The 26,149-nt window shown below is 38.6% G+C and overlaps 1 protein-coding gene across 1 annotated transcript in view; it reads left to right on the top strand.

The window, feature by feature from the left end:
• Nucleotides 1–26,149, top strand: part of PIEZO2 (piezo type mechanosensitive ion channel component 2) — a gene marked incomplete in the record, with an annotated part of 2,710,318 nt that overhangs the window by 2,258,480 nt on the left and 425,689 nt on the right. The window contains 2 exon segments of the mRNA XM_044067359.1: nt 9,345–9,761; nt 25,187–25,445. Of these exon segments, the coding sequence (XP_043923294.1) occupies nt 9,345–9,761; nt 25,187–25,445 (676 nt within the window).

Raw genomic sequence — 26,149 nt, 5'->3', positions numbered from 1 at the left:
ATATGTGTGTGAATGAGAGGGAGGATAGAGGAATGGTGAGGATGCAAGGAGTAGAGGTGGCAAAGGTGAATGAGTTTAAATACTTGGGGTCAATAGTTCAAAGTAACGGAGAGTGTGGAAGAGAGGTGAAGAAGAGAGTACAGGCAGGATGGAGTGGGTGGAGAAGAGCGTCAGGAGTGATTTGTGACAGATGAGTATCTGTAAAAGTGAAAGAGAAGGTCTACAAGAGGGTAGTGAGACCAGCTATGTTATATGGATTGGAGACAGTGGCATTGACAAAAAGGCAGGAGTTTGAGCTGGATGTGGCAGAATTAAAGATGTTAAGATTTGCACTGGGTGTGACGAGAGTGGACAGGATTAGGAATAAGTATATTAGAGGGTCAGCCCAGGTTGGAAGGTTTGGAGACAAAGCCAGAGAGGCACAATTACATTGGTTTGGACATGTGCTCAGGAGGGATGCTGAGTATATTGGGAAAAAGATGCTAAGGATGAAGCTACCAGGTAACAGGAAAAGAGGAAGGCCTAAGATAAGGTTTATGGATGTGGTGAGAGAGGACATGCAGGTGGTTGGTGTGACAGAGCAAGATGCAGAGAACAGGAAGAAATGGAAACATGTGATCTGCTGTGGCAACCCCTAACGGGAACAGCCGAAAGATGATATATATATATATATATATATATATATATATATATATATATATATATATATATATATATATATATATATATATATATATATGTAGATATAGGTATAGATACAGATGTGTGTGTGTGTGTGTGTGTGTGTGTGTGTGTGTGTGTGTGTGTGTGTGTGTGTGTGTGTGTGTACTGAATATGATTTTAAACGTTTTTTGACAACTTGGTGACTGATAAAGATGATCTTTCATCATTCGCGGTGGGGGATGATGACAGGTGAGTCAACGGCAGCCATGAGACAACGGATATGCAGCAACAGTTTAAGCTACTTATGGACATAACAAAAAAGTTACGCTCTAACGGTTGGCATTGTAAATTACTAAAGGCATATCTCAAGCAAAAATAGCCCCACGGGGTCTGCGAGTGTACATAGAACTGGGGGTAGGGGCCGATGATACTACATTCATGACAAAATGGTGTCAGGTACAGCATACGTCCATGAATATGTTCATTGTGTTGTTAGTTGAATATTACGAACAACAGTTACCAGAGTCATTGGCCAGACTGAATGAAAGTTATGAGCGTATTAAGAATTTTTCTACACAAAAGGGTTATGCTGAGAATATGCAATGTTTTTAACAGAGACTGAAAAATTTGATCAAGAATTATAGACACGCAAAACCATAAAATATCAAAGAGATTTGAAGGACTTTAATAGCGATTCTGCATACATATGGAAGAAAAACAAGAGGGCCATTTGTTTTTTGGACAAACAGGGTACTAACAGATCTAAGAGGAAAAGGGTTAGGTGCATTTTGATAAAAAACAACCACACACCAAGTACTTCTGAGGCCTCATCTGGGTATTCAAATACGGATACTGAGACTGATACAGGGGAATTATTGTCCTTAAATTCTCCTGTTTCTAAACGATCTAGAGCCCCCTTTAGAAGGGTAGGCCGTACACATAAGAAATGAAGAAGTAGAACGGATGTTTATCCACAGTTTGCAGGCACAATAGATGGGCAAGGGTCCATCATTGGAAGTAATGATGAAAACCAGTTGGTGATGAATTTGACAGACTATTGTTTTTCTGAAACTGAACTGCAATTGTTAAATAAAGGACTGGGATTTGTGCCATCGTTTTTTGTCTCTCAATATGATGTGGTTAAAGACATAAAAGAATTTTGCCGATTACTTAACTGAAATATTTTTTTTGCACAGCGAATACACACATCACTGATACCTGACAGAGGTTCCTTTACTTTTAGGAAGTCAAAGTTTCAACCTCCTTTTAAAGGGTCCATCAAGGTATTTCAGCAATTATTATTGCAAGATTTACATGCCAATCAAGGGGATATTTTTAGGAATTATTCTCACAATTTAACAGTAGGAGAAAAGAAAGCCTTGGGACATTTACAGCACTATGATAGGTTGGTTGTAAGTGGGGTAGACAAGGCAGGTGCTATAGTGGTTTGGGAAAAACAGGAATACAATCAGGAAGTCATAGACATTTGTCAGACGTAATATTATATTGTCACCTTCCATTGGATCCAACTGTAGGTTCAAGAATATTATAGATTTTTTTACATCAAGCGAAGGAACAAAGTATCCTCTCTGAAAGGTTAGTGACCGAATTACGAGTAGATGATCCCCAACCACAATATTTCTGTTTAGCACCTAAAATTCATAAATCTATTACCCATCCTCCAGGGCATCCCATAGTGGCTGGAAGAGGTTCTCTTATTGAACCTCTTTCTGAGTACCTTGAGTTTAAACTTAAACCCCTATTGGTATTTGTATGTGCTAGAATTAAGGATAGTAACCACTTTTTGAAACTTATGAGTGATTTGCAAATTTCTAATAATGCCTATTTAGGGACTTTAGATGTACAAGTACTATATACCAGCATTCTACATCAAGGGGGCATTAGAGCAACTAAGTAGTGACTGCAGTATTCTGATATCTTTGATGAGACAGAAATGGAGTTTTTACTAACTTTGTTGGGGCTGGTATTAGAACATAATGCTTTTGTACATGGGCAAGATCGGTACTTACAAATTAAAGGTACAGCTATGGGGGCTACATTTGTCCCCATATATGCTGACCTTTTTATGGGATATTTTGAATATCAATATATCTGTAGTGTAACCAATCTTTTTTCATCTGAATTGGTTATGTGGCGCAGATACTTGGACGATTGCTGGGTAGTATGGAATGGTAGCTTGGATAGGTGTCAGGCATTTGTGAGTTATTTAAATAACAATAAATATGATACTCATTTAGTGGTAAGTTAGACTTGTTTACCATTGATTTTTTGGATGTGAGTGTAACAAAAACTATAGGCGGGACAATAATTACAAGTCTGTACTGGAAATCTTTTAGTAAAAATTCCTTGTTGCACGTCACGAGCTGCCACCCGGGGCATATTATAGACAACATCCCCAAAGCCCAGTTTCAAAGAGTTTGTCATATCTGCACCACAGATAACCATTTTGTAGAGGAAGCCCAACATCTCAGGTCTAGATTCTGAGCTAGGGGCTATCAGGAAACAATGATCCAACAAGCATATGAACAGTCCCATGCTGCATCTAGATCGAGTTTTCTAGATGAAGGCCAAGTTAGGAAGTCTGAAGGACAGGATCAACTTACATTGGTGACTACATTTGATAACAACACATTTAGGATTCAGTTGGTTATATACAAATATTGGCACATTTTGAAATCTGATCCTTTTTTTGCATCTATGTTGGGTGATAGATGTGGGTATAGTTTTCGTAAAGGTAAAACATTGGCACAGTATTTTGTGGCATACGAAAAAGGCCACATTATAGGAAGGGCCTGAACAAAAAAGTATTAGTGGGTAGCACTTTTTGTGGACATTGTAAATATTGCAACCTCATTTCTAGGCTAAATCATTTACCTCAGTCAATACATCCAAAGTTTATGATATTAGAAATTTAATCACATGTTCGAGTGAATGAATAATATATATGGCAGTATGCCAATGTGGTTCCTTTTATATAGGACAGACATTGTGTGCTTTTAAACAGCGTATAGCATTACATTTGAGAGATATCATATGTAAACTAACTAGAAGTGCATTATACAAGTACATTATACAACATAATACAGCCCATTTTGTTTTTTGGGTCTAGATAAAATTGAAGGGGACCATTTTACTTTAGATAAAAAACATCAATTGCTGACTAATAAGGAATGAATGTGGATAGTAAATTTGGGAGCTTTATTTAAACTGGGTCTTAATAGCCACTGGTAATTAATATCAGCTTTTTATATACATATATTTAGTTGTTTATGAAGCTCTGTTTTTGTATTCATCATTATTCTTTGGGGTAATTAGGTTGGTCTGGTTGTATGTATATTTTTATACATGGGGGGTTTGGCTGACTGTTGCTTTAAATATAAATGTATTTAAATGGTCATGTCATTGTTGCTGTGAGATACTCACTGAGGACGCCATGCAGCGAAACCGGTCTGGGTCACAGACTGTCTGTTTTTATGTGCTGGAGTACTTGTTGTGTGTGTGTGTGTGTGTGTGTGTGTGTGTGTGTGTGTGTGTGTGTGTGTGTGTGTGTGTGTGTGTGTGTGTGTGTGTGTGTATATATGTGTATATATATATATATATATATATATATATATATATATATATATATACACATATATACACACACACACACACTACACCTATGTACGTCTTAGACATATATATAAAATACACATATACATATATATATATATATATATATATATATATATATATATATATATATATATATAGATCACCTACACAAGAACGACAGCGCAAAACACCGACACCCACGTAGCCGACACCACATGATCAACAATCGAAACACTGACATCGTAATTACTGCACAAAAAAGGAAAATAAAACTGGCCCTCCTTGTCAAAGTGGCACAGCTGCAAAAACCTCACCAGCAGCAGGTCTAAGCTTGTACAAGTTACAATAAGGTGTTAAGAAGAATCCTTAAAGGAGACACTAGATGGTAAAGGGCCAAGCCAGAAAATCCATTGTGGGAAGCACCATGGATTATCAGACCTCCAAGAATGTTTAATGAAATAGTCCATCCTCATCTCGTCAGTCCACTCAGTCATATGGCAAACATGGGGAGAGATTACAATACTACATGTGAACTAGAATTTTTTTTGTCTCACCAGATGACAGTGATAGAACATGTACCAGACTAAAAACAACCAACAGTATTTGCTCCAAAACTTCATCAAACAACATATCCTCTCTTTAAAATATAAACATTTTTATCTATTTATTTATTTATTTATTTAGTTAGTTAGTTATTTTGCAAAGTGGTGAAAGACTACTCTATTGTCTCAATAGCTAAAACAATACACCCAATGTTAAATGGCAGATTCCAGCTGCTCTACTCTTAACAGTAAAGGCATGTAGATTGTTTTTTATTTGTTTGTTTGTTTGGTTGTCTGTTTGATTATCACACAAGTAGGTGTGTTGGTCTAGGGACACTTTTTTTAACTATGACCTGGACCTTCAATCAGAATTAAAAAAACACAGCAAAAGTCTACATTATTTTGATGGCATGTAGCTACTAGAACTGGAAATAATTCATATTATTTAGAAATATTTACAGTTGTGTATATAGGGTACCTACCCAGCATGTTTTTAAACTTATTCATAATCTAGAAATGACCTTAGATACACAGCATTCAAAAGTAGAAACATGATTCCTGTGTTCTTTTTCTGACCTGCTAACCTGCCTTCATCTGTGTTATTTAAAATGGTGTGACAAAATAGTGCAGAAAAATGAATAACAACAGACATAGTAATATTTGGTTGAATCTTTGCAGTTCTTCACAAATTATTCGACAACTTTCAACAGCAAGGCATTATTTTCTACAAAAAGCACTCAACAGTCTGACTAGCTGTTGCTTTTATTTACTGGCAGAATAAAAGTGATATAAATCTTTAGAACTGTTGTGTATTACTTCTTTGTTTAATATCTTGATAGCAGACACCTGCTTAAGGTAAAGCAGATGAATATGTAATGCATGAAAACTCAGAAGTACAAGACGGCAGTCCTGTTTTCCAGTTCTGCTTATTAATTAAGAATGGCTGAGCTGTGTTACTGGCAAAACAGCATAACAGTGTCCTGATAATCGATTGACCAACTGATAAAAATGACAGCATTGTCATGCAACTTGCATATTTTGTTTCTATTCATGGAAGATTAGGAGGTAGACATAAATCACTTAGCATTTCTATCAACACTAATTCATTGCAATAATCTATATTAAAACATCTTGTAAATGTGCCGGCTCACTTTTTCTATTTTCCAAAACATCACAATATCACATTCCTTCACAGAACTTTCAGTCACTGACCTGTTTAGCACTGCTATGTCAAAACAAATTTAAACTGTATTTACAAAGACTTGGTGAACCCTGAGAACATATACATGTTTACATAATGTTTCTGCTAATATGCCATTTCTAGAATAAACAGTCCAGCTTTAAAGTTTGCATTAGTTTTAACATTTATCTCCAGTGCTCTGTAACAACTAAGAATCAATTGTTAGAGTGACAACTCTAATAATAACCCAGAATGCATCATACTTGTATGACATGACAAATGCTATTACCTCAATTCTTTGTCATGATGGGTTAATTTGCATAGTACATTATATTACAATACTCTGATTTTATGCATTCTATGCATCTAATCTTCTAAGCTGCATGAGCAAAGCCCTCTAGAATTTTTGCTAGAAGATGACTAAAAGGACTTTGAGAGCACATAGCCATAGGTAGTGCAGACTTTCACAGACTCCTTGGTAGTAGTTGCAGTGGTATTATTTTTCCTGCCTCATAGCCCAGGAACAATCATATTGTCTGGTGCATTATTTCAATGCTGTGCTCCTTTATAAGAATTCATTGTGAATGTAGTATCGATATTATGAATTTTGAATGCACATCCAACCTACAGTTTCTTTGTCACCCCTGAAAAGAATCTTGCATCTAGTGGGTTTACCTGGTTAACAAAAGAATTAAAAAAGTAAGTAATAGTTGTAGTATGTTTTGCTGTAGAGTGGCAGCGCTGTGCATATGGGTGTCATCTCACACATTTCACAGTTATTTGTTCCGGCATATCCACAAGCACCACTGGTACAACTACAGTAATCACTCATTTAGAAATCTTGTCGATATGAATTCATCATTTCAAGGCTGTTTGCATACAATAGCATTGTAGCATTGGTTTGATTTTTGTCCCTGTCTTACCAGCCACTTGATGTTCAACATTTTTTTTCTTGCCTCAGTATTTAACCGATGTCAGAAAAAAGTGATAAACTGTATTTCTTGGGAAACAAATACCTCATAGGGATTACCACATTGTGTATATACTGTTTTTAGGCCTGAGCTCCCAAAGTAGTTAGAGCCTCCTCTTCTTGCCAAAAAAACTTCTTTTTAGGCCACTTCAGCTTGATTACTATGATTAGAGGTTCTATGGGCCCTCCCAGATAAGAGGCCTAGAGGAACCAGAGTTTGACAGTTTTTGAACAGGGTTCAGGGGAGTCTTCTCTCTCATGAATTTGCATTTGGTATAGTATCCTTTCTGATCTGATGATGTGGATGATGCCACTTCTTCCGCTCCTCTTGATTTTTTTTTTTTTATTTTTCAGACTTGCATTCAGGGAGGGAGCACTTTAAATAAATGGGAAGGCTTTATTAGGGGAAGGCTTAGGAATTAAGAAAGTGTATACTTCTTCCACTCTAGCCATGAGGCGTTGAATTGTCAGTTTCATGCTCTGCTGTTATCAAATTATCTCCTTTCACAATTGAAATCTAAGGTGGATGCTTTGGCGGAGGTATTGATTGTAGAGACTTGGATTTATTTTAGTTATGTCTGAACAAGTGGGGCAATCTTTGCAAGCAATGTTTGCTGTGCAGGCCTGCTGGGCAAAGATCACTGGATGGTAACTTTAGATCTCAGGAAGCTACCTTCATGTGCCTATCAGGCTAAGTTAAGTTAAGGGAAGTAGTCTTCGAGCTGGAGATTCTCAGATTCAGTTTATCAGCATTGTTGCTTTTTCTTTTCTCATATGCTTCGCTTTCACATTCACATCTCCTTCAGTGATAGCTTTTACTTCAGGCTACAAACAAAAATTTCAATTCTATTTGACTACTTGCTGGACTGACTGCTGGCAAAAAAAGAGAAGAGAAGATCTCTCTGGAATATTCTATATAGCTAAGCAGCTCTGCTAAGTATATTCTGTGAGCGAAATAAAAAAGTCTAGTACCCTCTCTCTCAAGACATGTGCTTTCTGGGTGTGAGAATGAATACAGCAGAGCCTTTTAAGACAAACAAAAAGTCTATCACTTTACTTCCATCAACTATCTCATTCAGTCATGCTGACTGCAGAGAGAGACCCTTCAAGCATTAGGGTTCATGGCATCTTGTATTCTGGTGCTTTCCCAATGCCAACTGCATATGAGGAAGTTACAATGGTATCTCAAAAATGTATGACACACAGCACTGCAGGATTTAGACACTGTCATTCAAATAATACCTTGCCTCAAAAGAGATTTTTGTGGTGGGCTCAGGAATGTCACTAACAAGATGCCTCAGACATTGCTTGGGGAGCTCATCTAAATGGGAAAGTGGATAAGACAAGTGTGGCCTGCCAGACTACAGCATCTACATCAACATGAAGGGAGATGTTAGCAGTCCAGTTAGCATTGCTGGCTTTCAAGGAGGAGAGTCTTCTTCAGCAGGGTGTTGATTCTACAACACACAACACAACTGTCATGTGGTACAACAAACAGGTTTCTGCCAGGAGCACAGAACTCCTTAGCAGATGTTTTAGACAAATCATGGATCCCCCCACAAGTGGAAACTGGATCTATGTATTTCAGAAATTGACAGTGTCAGTGGGGGGAACAGACATAGATCTGTTCTCTCCTTCTCCACTAAACCACCCACCAGCTTTTGGGTTTTATCACAATCATTTCATCACACACAAAGTGGAAAGTGGATGCTCTGTCTTTCAGTTGGACTGTCCTTCCTGTTACCTCTCTCCACCTCTTCTCTAAGGTCAGACAAAAGGTCAGACAGGAAAGGTCAGACAGGGATAGATCCAGATGCAATTGATAGCAGATTGGTATTTCTGAGTGTCTTTGCTAAAATTACACAGTCAGTGCTGATACTGGTATCACTGTCTGAAATGGATGGTCTGCTGCTAAAAGCTAGAATTGCAAATGTTCAGTTATATGGAGTGTTTATACGTAAACATATATATTCTTTACAAACACACAACACACACACACACACATATATATATATATATATATATATATATATATATATATATATATATAATATATATATATATATATATATATATATATATATATATATATATAACATTGTAAAATATATGTGTATGCATGTAGCTAGAGGAAGGCAAGTCTGTGTAGTTTTAGTATATATCCTAGTATTATAAAAAGTAGTAGGCAGAGGTAGAAGATGAAGAAACACACATATATGCAGACACAGAAGATGTGTATAGCACTGGGCTTGACATTTTTACATGCTTGATGGAACTAAAGTTTACCTCTTCATAGATGTTGTTTTTCCTTATTCTCAATCATTATAATACTGAGAATCATGTAAACTGTTGTTCCTTTTTCCTTCCTGTACAGTGAACCTACACAGTGTACGATGCTGTATTCTCGTCAGGGGACAACAGACACAATTGAAGAAGTAGAAGATGAACAGGAGGAAGAAGTTATTGATCCTGAAATTCAGGTTGAATCCGAAGTGCCACTTACCCTCATGGAGCCGAAGGAGACAGATTTTACCCCAGAGACAGAACTTCCTGTCTCTGCAGTGGACACAGATGGACCAACATATGGCACAGATGGTGATGCAGAAATTCCCCCTTCTTACAGCAAAGCTGTCAGCTTTGATCGACTCTCCTTTGGTTCTCAGGATAGTTCTACTGGTGGGAAACAACTGATGGTCTTAAGTCCGGATGAAAGCCACTCTGATAAGTTAGACCCCTCTCTGCTTGTTCCTCCAACACATGAACTGACTGCTAGTGAGCTTCTGCTGAACAAGTAAGCTAGGACTTATTCTATTTACAGAATTAATAAGGATGGGGTGATTATTTATATCTTATCCATACTAAATGTTCTTTGCTAGCATTGTAAAAGCATTAAGTTTCCTTTAACTCACTAGCATCAGATGACAGCAATATTATTTATTTTCTTACTTTAAAAAAATATTATTAAATATCCATACATTTTTATGTGTCCAAACAAAGCATAATGAGCCAACATTATTATGGCAGAGTAACTCTACAAAGTATGGTTAAAACATTAGTAGTTACTAGTCATGCAGTCCAGGAGCCCACTGAGGACTGGAGCCCAATTTTCCAGGCATACTGTTTGGTCAAGTGACATGCTCAGAGCCATACAGTAGGCAAATGGGAGAGCTGAGAGATTCAAACACTGGACAACAGAAAGCAACTCATTAGAAGCGCATCATACTAACAGCCAGACAGGTCAAATACCTAATAACATTGAGTACATAATCAATATTACTGCAACAGCTAATTTGTTTTAGTCAGTTTGTGGCCTTAAGCCTTCACCATTGACATAGAGCCTTGTGTTTTCAGTTGTTGCTATCAGCTGTTTCTGTTTAGAGCCATTACTCATCTTTGCACTGATTTACCCCCAGTGCATACCCTGTAACAGTGTTAACTTTATCTACTGCTCTGGATATTTATTTTGGTGATTCGCAGAGCCCACATGTTTTCATTCCAGCCAAAGTGACTGACACATTTCAGCAGTTTTTTTGGACAATTTCAGATTTCAAAGGAAGGTCTTCCCTTCTCCTGACTTACTACCTACAGTTGTGTGTAAGAAGGCTACAAACAAGAGGAAGCATGTAAGCTGTCCCATAGAATTCCCAACAGCTGATTTGGATTTAGATAATGAGGAAGTCAAGGGCTATCCTGCATCCCATCCTGATAACATTAAATTTGGGGAAGTCCTGAAGATGATGTGTCAGTGAGAGGACTGGCCAGTTGACCCATGTTTCCCCGCACTAGACATTCCAGAAGACTTTTCCATCTACCAACATTTGTCCTTGGTGGTGCCTGCAATTCACAAATATTCTTCAGGTTCTACCAACACTGCTTGTAAGAACCTGAATACAGTAGCCCCTGAACTTAAAAAAGGGGATTGTATCCTCCCGGAGAACAGAGTTTCTAGTCAGAGACTCCTCAGATGGATACTTTGGTGACTGCACCTGCTTAAGGAAGACTTGTATACCCACAGAACTCTGCGGTCCACCCACCAGTTAAGGAGTCCAGGTTGGTGGACCACTGAGGCAAGTGCATATATGTGCATATATGTGTCATCCACATTCTCTTTAAGGACATATAATAATATGGCTCATCTAAAAGAATTTCAAAGGAAGATACAAGACAGAATTTAAAAGACTGCCAGAAATTTGCCTGATGAACCTGCTAAAATGAGATTGTCGCCCAATCATCAGTTATATCCACCATGACAAAGCTCATGGTTTGTGTAGCTCATAACATTGCCAAAGGTTAATTTAGGGACATGGAATCTGCTATGGCTGCTCACTAGTATAAATAGTTGCAACTGACCAGCTTTACTAAAGACATATAAGAGACCTTTATAAGTGTCCAGTTTCAGGGCCCAGTTTTGTTCAGGTTGGAAATAAATGCACATATGGAGACAGACCAAAAAAAAAAAAAAAGAAGAAGTCTGCTACTGTTGTTTAAGACATGTTTCAACCCTTAGAGTGGTTGTCTTCTAAAAGACAGAGGAGCCCCCAGTAAATGACATTTAGGCAGGGAAAAAAGTAAAGCAAAGAGCAGTCTGAGAAAAAATAAAGTAATCAAGGTAATATCCAAAGATGTTGCAGGCTGAGAGGCAGGCATTCTCAACAGTCATCTGGAAGCTGTGTTCTGCCTGCAGGTGGCCAACAACAGCCCTGAGCCTTTGTCCATCCCCCTCCTCTAGAGGCAGTCACACACCATTTGTCCTTGTATGTGTGTGTGTGCGCAAAGGAACTGTCACTAACAGATGAGAATATGCAGTTATATTTTATTTCATTTTATTTTATTTATATTTATTAACCTGAGTAGAACATTTATCACAATGGATCTATTCCATGTTCTGCCTATCAAAAAAGAAATAATACATTTCTACATTGTTTTTACATATAACAAGTCAAATCAACCAGAGGCAATGAAAAAGGTATGATGCGATCTTTGAGAGCAAATAAACATTTGACACAATGTTGAAGTCACTACTTGTCATAAAACATATGTACATCCTGGGGATACAAGTACCATTCCTTTCCATGCCATTTTTGTCATGCCTTACTCTGAGCCACAGTAAGGTCGCTGTCACAGTTAGTAGATCTACTCTGCTGAAAGTGCAGTGTAAGACAAATGATTTGCACATCTGAATCACCTACTAGGCTGACCATGGATGATATGGTCACTCATCTGCAATGCAGTTAGAGTACTGCAGCTGCCCTTGAATCCCATTTTATAATATGTAATAGATGCATTGGTTATCATTTTTGGGTAATTTAACTTTCTTTAGTGTTTTAGGAACTATTCCATTTTACTACTGTGTCATTTTCCAATTGTCTGTCTGCTACCCATTTTTAAGTTAATCTTTCTTAATTAATTTTCATATAAATCAATATGTGATTTGAGTTCTTAGAATTTGACTCAGATGGATAAAGATGTTTTTGATAGGTTAGAGGCTATTTTATTGAATGCAGTGTGCATATTTTTTCTTTTGTATTGTTTATGTTCATTTATTTGTGTGGTAACATTATTATTAAATACAATAATACAACCGAAAAGCTCCAAGACAGCTAAATAAATTAAAACTAACTCACTGTGACAAAAATAAAGAAATCCACACTAGACGGAAAAAGAAGTTATGTACTGACCATAACGTTCCATGTGAGTTGTTCCATCTCGCCTTCATTCATCACAAAGAATCCAAACAAAATGAATGACTCAGGGTAAAAACAAGGTGCATAGAACAGATACATAAAATAAAATAAAATGCATGAAGTTAGCACACAAACATACGTTTATTCAAACCAAAAATATAGAAAAAATAAAAATGGTTAGCGCTTTCACAACTACACTAGTTGCTTCATCAGATACAGTAGTTTTACATAATAGAGCTTATATAGAAGATGCAATAAAGTCAGCTGACAATCCAATGATCACATGTTCCATTGCTTATCGTATCCGGAACTGGCTGGTGCACTGAACCATTGTCCATTTTTGTAGAAGGAATCTTACATTTTTTTTGGATGAATGCTACTCTATTCTTCAAGATACTAAGATGTTTTTAGAAAGTCTATATAATAGAGTAATGACTCTGGAACAAAGAGGTAACTTTATTTTTGTTACCATGGACATAGAATCATTGTTTACATGTATACCTAATTTATGGCGAATAGATAAAGTTAAAGAATTTCTAACAGTGAATAGATGTTGTGACAGTAAGAAAATTCAATTAATATGCAGCCTTTTGGAGATTATTTTAGAAAATAATGTCTGTGTATTTGAAAATTAATTTTATTTGCAAAAGGTTGGTGTAGCTATGGGCACTGCATGTGCAGCTTGGCACTGGTGTGCTGGGAACAACTGTCTATATTTACTGATAGCAACCCCTTTTTTGGACAAGTATTGTGGTACGTCAGTTTTGTTGATGTTTTTATGTTATGGAACGGAGATGATAATGAACTCAAGAATTTTATAGATTATCTACGCAGTACTACTGAATTTTTAAGATTTACTTATAATAGCTCAGATCTAGAAATTGATTTTCTTGATGTTAAAGTTAGAAAATCTGATTGTAATGAAATTATCAGTAGCATTTATCAAAAACCTACTAGGAAAAATGCACTATTACACAAAACAAGTATGCATCCTAGGCATATCCCTAGAAATACATTGAAAGGACAAGTATTTAGTTTTGCGCCTATATAATAAGGACGATGATGCTAAAGCAGCCCTTGCAAATTTGAACTTAAAGTTTTTAGATAGGGGCTATTCGACAGGAGAGATAGATACGACTATCACTGAAGCATAGAAATTAAGAAATAGTAGATGTAGACCTTATTTTACAACAATAACAGATAGTGAAGATAGGAATACTCACATTTCAGACACTAATCATATTCGAGCAGCTTTTCAATATTCTAGCAATATTAATGAATATATAAAGATTATAAAAAGAAACTGGCATTTACTTCAAGAAGTACCAGAGTTGACTAATATAATCAGTGAAACTCCATTATTTTCTTTTAGGAATAACAAGTCTTTAAAACAACATTTATGTTATAGAACAGAACCTAATAGATTTGATTTTTCTACACGTGTTGGTACTTTCCCATGCAGACGTTGCACTGCATGTAAATATATTCATAGTAACAAGACATTTATTCATCCTTTACATAAATTTACTATCACCAGTCATAGTTATACTGACTGTAGGACTGCTAATTTTATATATTTTTGTTTCTGTCAAAATTGCTTTGCATATTATGCAGGAAAAACTAATAGGGTCCTGAAAGACAGGATCCTTGAGCATATTAGAGATATAAGTAATTGTAAAGAGACAAGTGCTATTCAACATGTTCTCTCCAATATACGGGGAGGTGACTTAGAAAATACTACAGAAAGCATAGAACAAAAACGGATTCTTAAGTTGAATGCTGAGAAATATCCTGGCTTGAATGGAAATAGTTCCTTAAAACCTTTTTTTAAAGCTAAACCACTGAAGCATTAGAATCATTATATTATTTTATTTCTCTAAGTATTTTAACTAAGTTCTTTATATATATATATATATATATATATATATATATATATATATATATATATATTAATGCTTTTAACTATCTAGTCAGTATATCAATGCATATTTATGTTTTTATGTATACCTATATTTATATACATTTAATGTTATTTATTTTTAAACAATGGAACATGTGATCATTGGATTGTCAGCTGACTTTATTGCATCTTCTATATAAGTTCTATTATGTAAAACTACTGTGTCTGATGAAGCAACTTGTGTAGTTGTGAAAGCGCTAACCATTTTTATTTTTTTCAATATTTTAAGTCTGAATAACCGTATGTTTGTGTGCTAACTTGGTGCATTTTATTTTATTTTACGTATCTGTTCTATGCACCTTGTTTTTACCCTGAGTTGTTCTTATTCATTAAGTTGGAAAACATACTTTGCAATGTGGTTTTGATTCTTTAGAGGCCTCTTGCAGGGCTGCTGTTACTGGGTCTGTGCTTAGAAGGCAGGCTTGGCTTAAGAAGTAATCTTTGCCTGATCATGTTAAAGCTAAATTGTTGGATGCTCCTTTAAATCAGGACTGTCTGTTTGGCAATAATGCTGAAGAAATTCTTAAAAAGATGGAAGATAAAGCTAAATTTATGCAAACTATTAAAGACTTTTTACAAGTGCAACCTCCAAGATTTAGTAGGCACTGGCCTACTAAGAATTGGTCCTTTCCAGTCCCTTCCAGGTCCTCTCAAACCAAACCCAGACACAGCAAAACCCCCAGGTTTGAGTCCCAGGGGACTCTCAGAACTAAGCAGTGGGGGGCCTCCACTTCCAAATCTGGAAATAACAAGACACCCCCCTATGGTAAACAGTCTCAATGACTTCCTTTTAAAATTCCCAAGCACTTATCTTTTGACCGCCCCTTTGGGGGGAAAGATTGCTCTTCATGCAAAGAACTGGGAACTCATAACCCAGGACAAATGGGTTTTAAATATAGTGTCCCATGGATACAGATTTCATTTCCACATGTTGCCAACACCAAACGGGTGGCCAGACCTGCCACCAAATTAGTAAGCAGAGGCTCAAAAACAAATACTTTCCCTCTTAAGCATGGAGCTATTTAACTGGTACCAGAAGAGGAAAAGGGACAAGGTTTCTATTCCAGGTTTTTTCTGGTACCCAGAAAAGACAAATCATGGCATCCAATCCTGGACCTGTCTACTCTAAACACCTTTCTGGAGATTCCAAAATTCAAGATGCTGACTCTTCACCAATTACTTCCTATGCTAGGCAAAGACGCCTGGTTGGCAACTCTAGATTTAAAAGAAGCATACCTGCACATCCCAATGAGGGAATCATGCAGAAGATACCTATGCTTCAAAGCAGGCTACTTGCATTAATAGTTATCTGCACTGCCCTATGGCTTATCTACTGCACCCAGAGTATTCACAAAGTGCCTGGCTCCAGTTACTGCATTTTGCAGGCAAAGAAATATTCAAATATATCCATACCTGGACGATTGTCTAATTCAGGCAGAAAACCAGGGCATACTTTTAAATCATCTGGCATTTGTAAAAAGGGTTCTAACTTGTCTGGGGTGCACCATAAATGAAAAAAAAATCACAGCTGGTACCCTGTCAACAGATTACTTTCCTGGGTGCAAGCTTGAATACAACTGCCCAATGGCTTTCCGCACGCCTGAAAAGCAAATTCATTTGATAACTTACTTCAAACAAGTGGCCACAAAAACCCTGCTGTCTGCAAGACAAATACTGCAGGCCTTGGGGTTCATGGCCTCCTGCATTCTTCTAATTCCATATGCAAGTCTGCATATGAGGAAACTACAGTTGTATCTAAAAAGTCTATGGAGTCAGCATTGTCACAGCCTGAAAATAATGATTCCTATCATAACTTGCCTACGCCTGGAGTTCCTATGGTGGGCAGAGGCCTGCCACCAAAACAAGGGACTACCATTAACACTACCCCCTGTCACCCAAACCCTAACTACAGATGCATCAGATTATGCATGGGGGGTTCACCTGGCACGGAAGTGCATTCAGGGAAAATGAAACCCAAATCAAATGCATCCTACATATCAATCAAAAAGAAATGTTAGCTGTACAGAATGCTCTGACAGCCTTCAAGGACTGCATTCTTCCAGAACAACTAATGGTAAAGACGGACAACACCATGGTTATGTGGTACATAAACAAGCAGGGGGGGGTACACATTCCTACCCCCTCGGCAGACTAGTCATGGCATTGCGGAACACAGCCTTGAGCTACCAAGTGCACCTACAAGCTCAATTCCTGCCAGGAAAATTGAATACACTGGCAGACGAACTAAGCAGAAGCCTCATAGACCCACATGAGTGGAAACTGGAACCACAGATTTTCAACATGTTGACAAGCAAATGGGGGAGCACAGACATAGATCTATTTGCCTCCCCCGCAGAACTACCAGTTGGCAAGTTTTGCACAAGGACTATCCACAAACAAGCCTGGAAAGTGGATGCTCTGTCCTTCAGTCTACGCATTTCCCCCTCTGCCTCTGCTCTCCAAAGTTCTAATAAAAGTCAAACAGGACAAACCAAGGATGATTTTAATTGCTCCAGACTGGCCACGCCAACACTGGTACTCCCTCCTGCGCAGTGTGTCACAAATATCTCCATGGCACCTGCCTCAGACCCCTTCCCTGCTGTCTCAGCAGGAGAACCAAATTCTGCACCCTCAGCTTCCAACATTGAACCTTGCAGCCTGGCTAATCACTTAAATCTTATGCTGACAAATGGAAAGGATTCTGTGCCTGGAACCAGTCTTTAGGGATGAGCACAGCAGCACCCAATTTACCTCAGATTTTGCAATACTTAACTGAGATGCTTCACAAGGGCCTGTCTTTTTCCTCCATTAAAATCCATGCCTCAGCTATTTCAGCTCATTATAACACAGAACCTCCCCTCTTCTCTCATCCTCTGCTCAAGCAGTATCTCAGAGGGGCAAAAAAACTTGACACCACTCAGGAGAGCTCCTACCCCTGCCTGGGACCTTAACTTTGTTTTGGAGAAACTCACTCTACCACCTTTCAAGCCAGCTGCTACTGCAGAGTTAAAATTTCTTTCTTGGAAAACAGCCTTGCTTTTAGTAATCACTTCAGCTTGAAGGATATCTGAATTACAGGTCCTTATGGCAGGTGGAGCATTTCATCATCTTTCATGCGGACAGGGTATCTCTCAGGACCAATCCATCCTTCATGCCCAAGGTGGTTTCCAGTGTGGCTCTTAATCAGTCCATTCATTTGCCAACCTTCTTTCCCAATCCACAGAACAAAGGGGAATGGATTCGGCATTCCTTGGATCTGAACAGACAACTTAGATTCTACATTGACAGGAGTAAATCTTGAAGAAAATCTGAACAACTGCTGGTAGCATTTGCTGTAGGGGCATAGGGGAAGGCTATTTCAAAACAAACCATTTCTAAATGAATAAGCCATTGCATTCATTTCTGCTATAAGCACCATGGAAAATCTATTCCCCAGGGGATCAGATCTCACTCCACTAGGGCTGCATCTACTTCTGCAGCCTTCCTCAGAGGTGTTCCTACCAGGGACATCCTAGAAGCTGCTACCTGGAGCTCTGTACATACTTTCACCAAGCATTATCATTTACCAATTTTCTCTAAATTCAGAGCTGGCTTTGCCACTGCTGTCTTGCAGGGCCTTATAACTGGCCCTAATGCTGTATAAACTCCTGCTCCCAACCATAGCTTTGGGAATCTACCCAAATGTAATGACTGCAACAGTGAAACACGAAGAACATAGTACAGTTGTGTATACTTACCATAAATGTAGACGTTCGAGTGTATTCACTGTTGCAGTCCTGGTTACCCTCCCTCCAGTCTACTAGTTTTTTCTGGCTATACCTCTACTTTCCTTTACTATGCTTAAAAGCCTTTTTGGTGTATTTGCATTTTGGTGGAGGTATACTTTTGTGTTTTTATGTTTATTTGCTCCCCATTATGGGGGCACCTGACATCTGGGGCAAGAAAAACTGATATAATGGCATCAGCTGCATGTTTTATACCCCTGACGACCTGACATCATGGAAGAAGGGACAGCAACCGACGCAGGACCCAAGACTTTGTTAATCAGGCCGACTGAGGGCAACCTGCCAGCAGATTACCCAAATGTAATGACTGCAACAGTGAATACACTCGAACAGCTACATTTATGGTAAATGTACACAACTGTACTGTATGGAAACACCTGGAATCCTAGACACCTCAGGTGAGCCATGACCAATGCCATACATTTGGTAAACACTCTGGGGGGCTGTAGTGAGACCAAAGGGCAGGGTTCAAAACTGGTAGTGACTGGCTCCCAGCCAGAAACGCAGATGATCTCTGGATAGTCTGGCCATTTTTATATGGTAGTACACATCCTTGAGATCGATTGAGCACATCCAATTGTCCTTTCCTAAAAAGGGAAGTATGGACTGAAGCATGACCATCCGAAACTTCTCTTTTCTTACAAATTGGTTGAGTCTGCTGAGGTCCAAAATGGGTCTCCAGTCCCCTGTTTTCTTTGGAACCAAAAAGAATCTTGAGTAAGTTCTGAATCTGTTTGGTCTGCTGGGACTGGCTGGATGACTCTTTTTTCTAGCAACTTGAGGACCTCAGTGGTTGCTTGTTCCCTGTAACTGGATGGAACATCCAGGATTCTCTTGACGGGAATGGGTGGAGCAGAGAACGGTATGAAATACCCTCTGGAAATGATGCTTTGTACCAATCTGTCATTTGTAATATCTAGCCAGGCTTCTGGGTACAAAGATAAGCAACCCCTGACCACCTCCAGAGCAGGACAGTCGGGGCCTCCTCTCAGGAGCGCTGGTAGGACTGACCAAAGAAATGATCTCTGTCACCCTGATGTCGCAGACCCCCTCTGCCATGAGGGCGGCATCTTCCATTATTACCTCCTCCTCCTCTGCCCCTGGAGGAAGGTTCTCCACGTGTGTCCTGAAAGGCTCCTTGGGCTTTACGGAACCACATATTTCCTCCCCTTTGGCCTTTGGGGTAAGGCTAAGTAGGGGTAGAAAAACAGACTCCGACGGCAGACAGAGTCTTTCCCTCCTGTTCACACCTGGTCAATGTTTCCTTTACCTTAGGCCCAAACAAGGATGCACCTTCAAACAGGGTATTTATGAATGAAAACTTGAAGGGCTCTGCAAAGGAACACAGGCGCATCCAGGCATGCTTACAAAGAGCAGTCCCTGCTCCTGCAGCCCTACTCGACCCATCTGCTGCATATGATATGAGACGCATGGATGAGTTCACAATGGAATTAAGGGTAGCGAGCTGGGCAGAAACTTTGTCAGTGACACCTGCAGCTACAGCACCCTGAAGAATATCTCCCAACTCCTTAAGGAGATCTCTTTGCAGTCTTGTGAAATGGGTCAGATAGTTCAGTGATCAAAGAGTGAAAATTGCTGAACTGAACACGCATTTCCCATATCTATCCATGATCCTAAAATCTCTGTTAGGAGGATGGATAGACGCAGAAGTTTCAGTTTCTTGGTGGCTGCCGCCATCACCATGGCATCAACAGGGACTCCCTTAGACAAGAAGGTTTTATCCGCTGGGGAAGAGATAAACTTATTTGGCCTCTGAGGGACAGGCCCTATGGACTCCGGAGACTCCCATGCCCTATGAGAGACCAGTTGCATAAGCTCATTGTAGGGTGGAGACACCCAGGAGGTGGAAGGTTGAGACCCAAAAGCCTTCAGAAGAACCGACTCATCCTCAGTAGGGTTTTTGGACTGCCAATCACCCCTCTGCCTAAGGATCTCAATGATCTCTGCAAAGGAGATGTCCTCAGAAGGGGATCGAGGGGACCCTTCTGACTCATCCAAGTCAGTGTCAGATGTCAATGACTCCTGTGGGGAGTCCAAGTGCCTCCTCTTACACACTCTTTTTCTGGGAACTTCCTCAGTGGGAGCCTCTGGGGAAGTCTCAGAAGAGCAGGGGGCGCCCAGTGGGGCTACCTGAGGCTCTGGGTCTCCACGCTTGGGGTGGCCGATGGAAGCAGAAGCAGACACAAGCACTTTAGGGGAAGAAGAGGCCAGACCTGGTGATGAGGAAGTCTTAGGAGACAGTACTCGCCTCATGGCTTCGAAGGCATCATGGCTCTGATGAGAAGGAGTCAACAAACCCGAAGGAATTCTGATCCCCTCCCACACCGATGCTGTGGGCTCCGAGCCTGAGGTGGGATCTGAGCTTACCTGCGCCAAGGCCCCGAGAGGAAGAGTCGTCATCGACAGGTCAGTGCAAATATCCTCCCCGGATCTGACCGAAGAGTGTCAGCTCCTAGAGTCCCCGGTCGGCGCCGAGGATGTCTGAGTAGATGGAGCCGATGACACTGGAACAGGTGTTGGCTCCAAGGGTCTACAACCATCAGGTCGGTCTCTTCCGGCTCCGAAAAACTGATATGGCTCAGAGGAGGAGCAGTCAATTTCTGGGTAGTAGTTTTCGGTTCCGACGCCTGAGTCAGAACCAACAGCAATTTAGCTAGGCCTGGCGCCTTTAAGAGCTTCTGTACCAGTCGGTCCATGTCCGAATCCGAAAGACTAACAGAGGACCTGGAGGAATGCACCAATGGTGCCGACTGGAGTAATGGAGAAGAAGGAGATTCGGAGACCGGTTCCAAGGCAGTGTCTCGGGTCTAAAAGGAAAAGACTGTCAGCTCTGAAGGCTGTGGAGCCGAAGTCACAGCAAGTTCCACTTTCTTAGACTTTTTTGACTTAGAGTCTGAAGAGGATTTGGAGGACTTTGATGACTTGCTGACTCCATCCTGGTCAGTCAAAGCTTCCACAATAGCGTGCTTAAGAAGACCCTGATCCATGAGCTTTCTCTTCCTCTCAGCAAGCACCCTAGTGGAAAAAGAGTGGCAGATACTGCAGGACTCCTGAAGGTGCACCTCACCCAGACAATAAACACATTGAACGTGTCCATCTGTGACAGACATCTTTTGTCCACAGTCTGGACATTTTTTGAAACCAGACTTCGGATGTCTGTCTTTATCTTCCGACATAATAATAAACAAATTCTATCACCCTTTAAACAAGAATACCAACTAAGCTAACACACACAGTATTAACAATGCCCAAAAGGCCACTCTGTATATATAAATCTAAATATATATATATATATATATATATATATATATATATATATATATATATATATAGAACAACACAAGAAACTAACAGTATATTCAGTTAATAATACCTAAATACAAAATTGCGCTAAAGGCCACGAAAACTAACGAGGCCCAAAAAGAAGGTAATATATTGGATAAGGGAACACTAAGCAATAGTCTAGATATGAAAATATAAGAAAAATTTTATGAAAAACTTGCTAACTCGTTGAATAAGTCTCAAGCAGAGCTGGAAACCAAGAGATCAGTGCCATGGCAAATTAGATCTGGGGTAATTCCAGCAGTGCATCTTGGGATAAGGGGCTTGATCTTGAGCTACTGGTAATCTTTGAGCTTTGCTAAACGGCCATGTCAGAGCTGAGGATCGGCTCCGAACCCATCAGTGATGAATGAACGGCAAGATTGAACAACTTCACATCTGGTATTAAGCGCTTTCATCCTTTAATGATGTGAAGAACTTCATCAGAATGCAGTAACAAGAAAAGATGCTGTGGAAATACACAGTAATATACTTATAAGATTAAATGTGCAGTCAAAGAAATGAAGATTTTTAAAAAATGCAAATACAGTAACCAATAACAGAAGAATAGAATTTTGAGTAGCTATGGTAACTAGCTTGGTCTATTTGTAATATATACATATGCATAAAAGGGGAGGGCTTTAGATAAGCCAGTGTAATGCACACTTTATGTTGATGTTCTCGTTAAGACCAGGAGCAGCATCGGCATTCAGCAACAATTGCCATTTCATTTCTCTGACCTGTAAGAGATTATCGCAATCACCAAAAGCATATCAACTTGTTCAAGCACAAAGAAATGAAACCCTGAGAGATTAAAACAAACTTCCTTGTGTTTAGCCAAAGCACATTATTATCATTGTTATGGCTCATTGCAAACAAATGTTCTTTAATCTGATCTTACAGCTTATGGCATGTCTTTCCAATATAAAAACTGCTGCAGGATTTGCACTTGGCTACATACACTACACACTTAGAGTGCCCTCATAATAATTAGTAAAATGCAGCACATAATTGCAATGTGGAAAAACATATTGCTCACCAGTATAAATATATATGCAGACTATATAGTTATTGCACATATGCATTCCTTTATGGCCTTGGTTAAAGTCAGGTTGTTCTGTGTAAAATGGTGGATCTCTGTTTTCAAAGTGCATTCTAAAGGTTCTAGTCTTTTGATATGCAAAGCTGGGAGTAATGCCAAGCACCTTACTTACTGATTGACTGTTAGGAATAATGTCCCAGTTTTTCATGAGGATACTTCTGATGCCTGACATATTCCTGCTTATAGGATTTGAGAAGCTTAATGTCATCTCTCTATTAGGTTGATCACTGGCTGTTTGGGTAAAACTAAAGGGAATGATAAAATACCCTGTGGAAGCTCTTCTGAAGCTGGTTTTCATGATAATGTAGAACTGCACTCCATTTTAAAAGTCTAAATTATTGATTAGTTCTGCTGCATCACTGAGTAATCTGAAGTTATGCAAAATTTCAGTAGCAAACCTGGAAATATGTTTTTCTATATTTAGATTAACATTACTTAATACATGATTGCTTTTGACACTACGGCCATTGAAAAATTCATTACATTTACATACTCATGTTCAGTATATTTATCTGCAGGAACCTGAAGTAAGACATAGTTTGGATAGCAAATATGAAATAACTATATTAGATTATTATTTAATGTACTATCACATGTGAGACTGATGAATAATGGTACTGCTATTGAATAATTCATTACATTTACATTCGGAGGGATATTTTGTCCAGTATTGTTTAATTATATCCATACATATTAGCAGTGCATTTTATAAAGAAAAAGGAAAACAGAAAGAAACTAACAAATAAAATGCTGGACTCTCATAGTAAACCATCCAAAAAAAAAAAAGCTAAAGGGATATATTCCCAAACCATCTCAGTAAAATAACCTACTGTATATTTTTATGCACAGACGTACTCAATATGTACACATTTATTTGCTCACTCTTATGTACTGCCTGAGGACCCCACCATTATCTAATGTGTATTAGCAGCATGTGCCTCTCCCCAACTCCATATCTCCATACCCTCCCCATCCATTCGGAGGAGACAGAGCCAGTATATACAGTATAGCAGATGAGTGGCACAGCTCCAAGGCCAGCCCCCTGACTGAAACGGAATATGTGATGCCACATACATGTTCTGTCATGCATGCCAGTCCATGACTCACCTTGGAAAGACAGAATGACAGTACTGATCTAAAGCAAGTCAACATTCATTTTCACGTATGAAGGGATAAATATCTGTCTATAGCTATTTATCTGTATCTGTATAGATAGATAGAGAGATAGAAAGATATGTGTATGAATGTATTTAAAAGTGCTGAAATTAATGAAAAAAATTGCTGCCATATTCATTTTTACATTTTGTTTTCCTTTTAATATTAAGACTTGAAACATATAACACAGTTATGTATGTTTTTGTTTTCCATATATAAAACCAGACACAAACAATCTTGTTAACTGTCCATGTTTTGGAGGAACATTCGTATTTTCAGGCCTGATTTACCCCTGAACAGTATGTCCCTATTTTCAAGTTTGGTTTACCTCTGCACACAATTTTCTGAATTCTCCTATGTAATGTTTGAAGCTGTTTTGTACACAGAAAACCATAAAACATGACCAACATAGTAGATGCAACAATAATTTAAAGAAAGAGGCCACACACCTTACCATACCTCTGAACCTCTTAGAGCAAAAAATCTGGACAAAGCCTAAACTGATGGGAGGACAAATAGGGACAGAAGTTAAATATTGCTATTACAAACATAGAAAGTTGATAGAGTAATATGTTTTGCATTAGCATGAATTTTCTGGAGGATCTGGAGTCTTAAAAATGTTTGTCATTATTTAATGACTTCAATCCTCAACTGTTTACCTGAAAAGTACAGATTTTAGGAGGAACACACCAAAAATATGAGGCAAAAATCTGGACATTCTGCGTAAATCTGTACAGTTGAGAGGTATGCACCTTACATCTTCCTTTTTCTCTGGAGCAAATAAAATGACCTTATGTGGTATAATTTTGCAAGACAGTTCATTAAAGTCTACAGATTTTACCATCTCTTTGATAATGCACTTCAGTTTTTCCATCATGTAAGTCACTGTCTGTTGTTTTTAAACATCTCTCATAGTAGCATCCCACATTCCTACTGGATGCAGGAAGAGTTGTGTACTATTTGGTATTCAAATTTTGTGATAAATAATTAGTTGCTGCTATTTTTAGTTGGATGTTCCTACTTCTCAACGGTCTGTTCTTATTTTCAATCTGTGCAGATTGACAGGTACAGAAAAAACATGGTGACTAACAGTACAGACCTGGACAAGGCATATTAGTGAGAGTGAATTAATTCATGGATTTTCTCTGCACTCTATAAACCTTTATAATATGCTCTTATTTCTTACAGAATGTTTTATGACGAAGAACTGGAAGACTCAGAAAAGTTCTACAAAACTCAGCCACGAATTTTACTCCTCATCTTTGCACTTTATAATACACTGGTGGCGCGATCAGAAATGGTGTGCTATTTTGTCATTATTTTAAACCACATGATTTCTGCATCAATGATTACCTTGGTACTCCCTATCTTGATATTCTTGTGGGCCATGCTTTCTGTCCCCAGACCAAGTAAACGCTTCTGGATGACAGCAATTGTCTACACAGAGGTAATGTTATTTATTTATTTTTTTTAGCATCTATATTTTTTATAAAGGTTGAATAAACAATAATGAAATCTGATTGTGTTACTGAAATAGAGGATGCCACCAAGAAGGAAAGAACGGTCACTTACTTTTTTGTAGATAGGTTTCACAAGTGGTAAACAGATAATTGGGCCATATTCCTAAAGGAATGATATTTAGAACTGATTAAAGAGTCTTCAGTACTTAATGTGGAAGACAAAAGAAGAGCATTTCATATTCTTCTCATTTAAGTACATATTTTACTTTTAGATGATAAATTTTAGTTGTCATGTGAAGATGTTGACTAAAATATTGAGAGTGTTCAAGCTTGCTCAGCAAAGTTTTTTAGGAAGTTATTTATTATTTCCATATAAAACTGAATATTTGGGAGGGATTCTGTATAAGGACTGTTGATTTTCTTGGAAATTGCATACATTATTTTCTGTATCTGGAGATTAATTTGCTGTTTTTCACTCTTCATTGCAAACATTGCATTCATCAATAATTAAAATTATTTTTAAACATATGTTGTTGTATCTTTCGGCTTTTCCCGGTTAGGGGTCGCCATAATTTTCTTATTCCATCTGACACTGATGTCAGGTCCCTTGTACTCTCGATAATTTCTTCTCACCCCAGAACCACTGCATAGTGTGGACATAACCTGGACACATCCCTTTGCAGGGTGAGCT

This window comes from Protopterus annectens, chromosome 3.part1 (genome assembly GCF_019279795.1).
Source record: "Protopterus annectens isolate FY-2018-M chromosome 3.part1, PAN1.0, whole genome shotgun sequence".
Taxonomy (NCBI): Eukaryota; Metazoa; Chordata; order Ceratodontiformes; family Protopteridae; genus Protopterus; species Protopterus annectens.
Note: the sequence above shows the minus strand (reverse complement) of the source record. Positions and strands in the feature narration are given on the sequence as shown.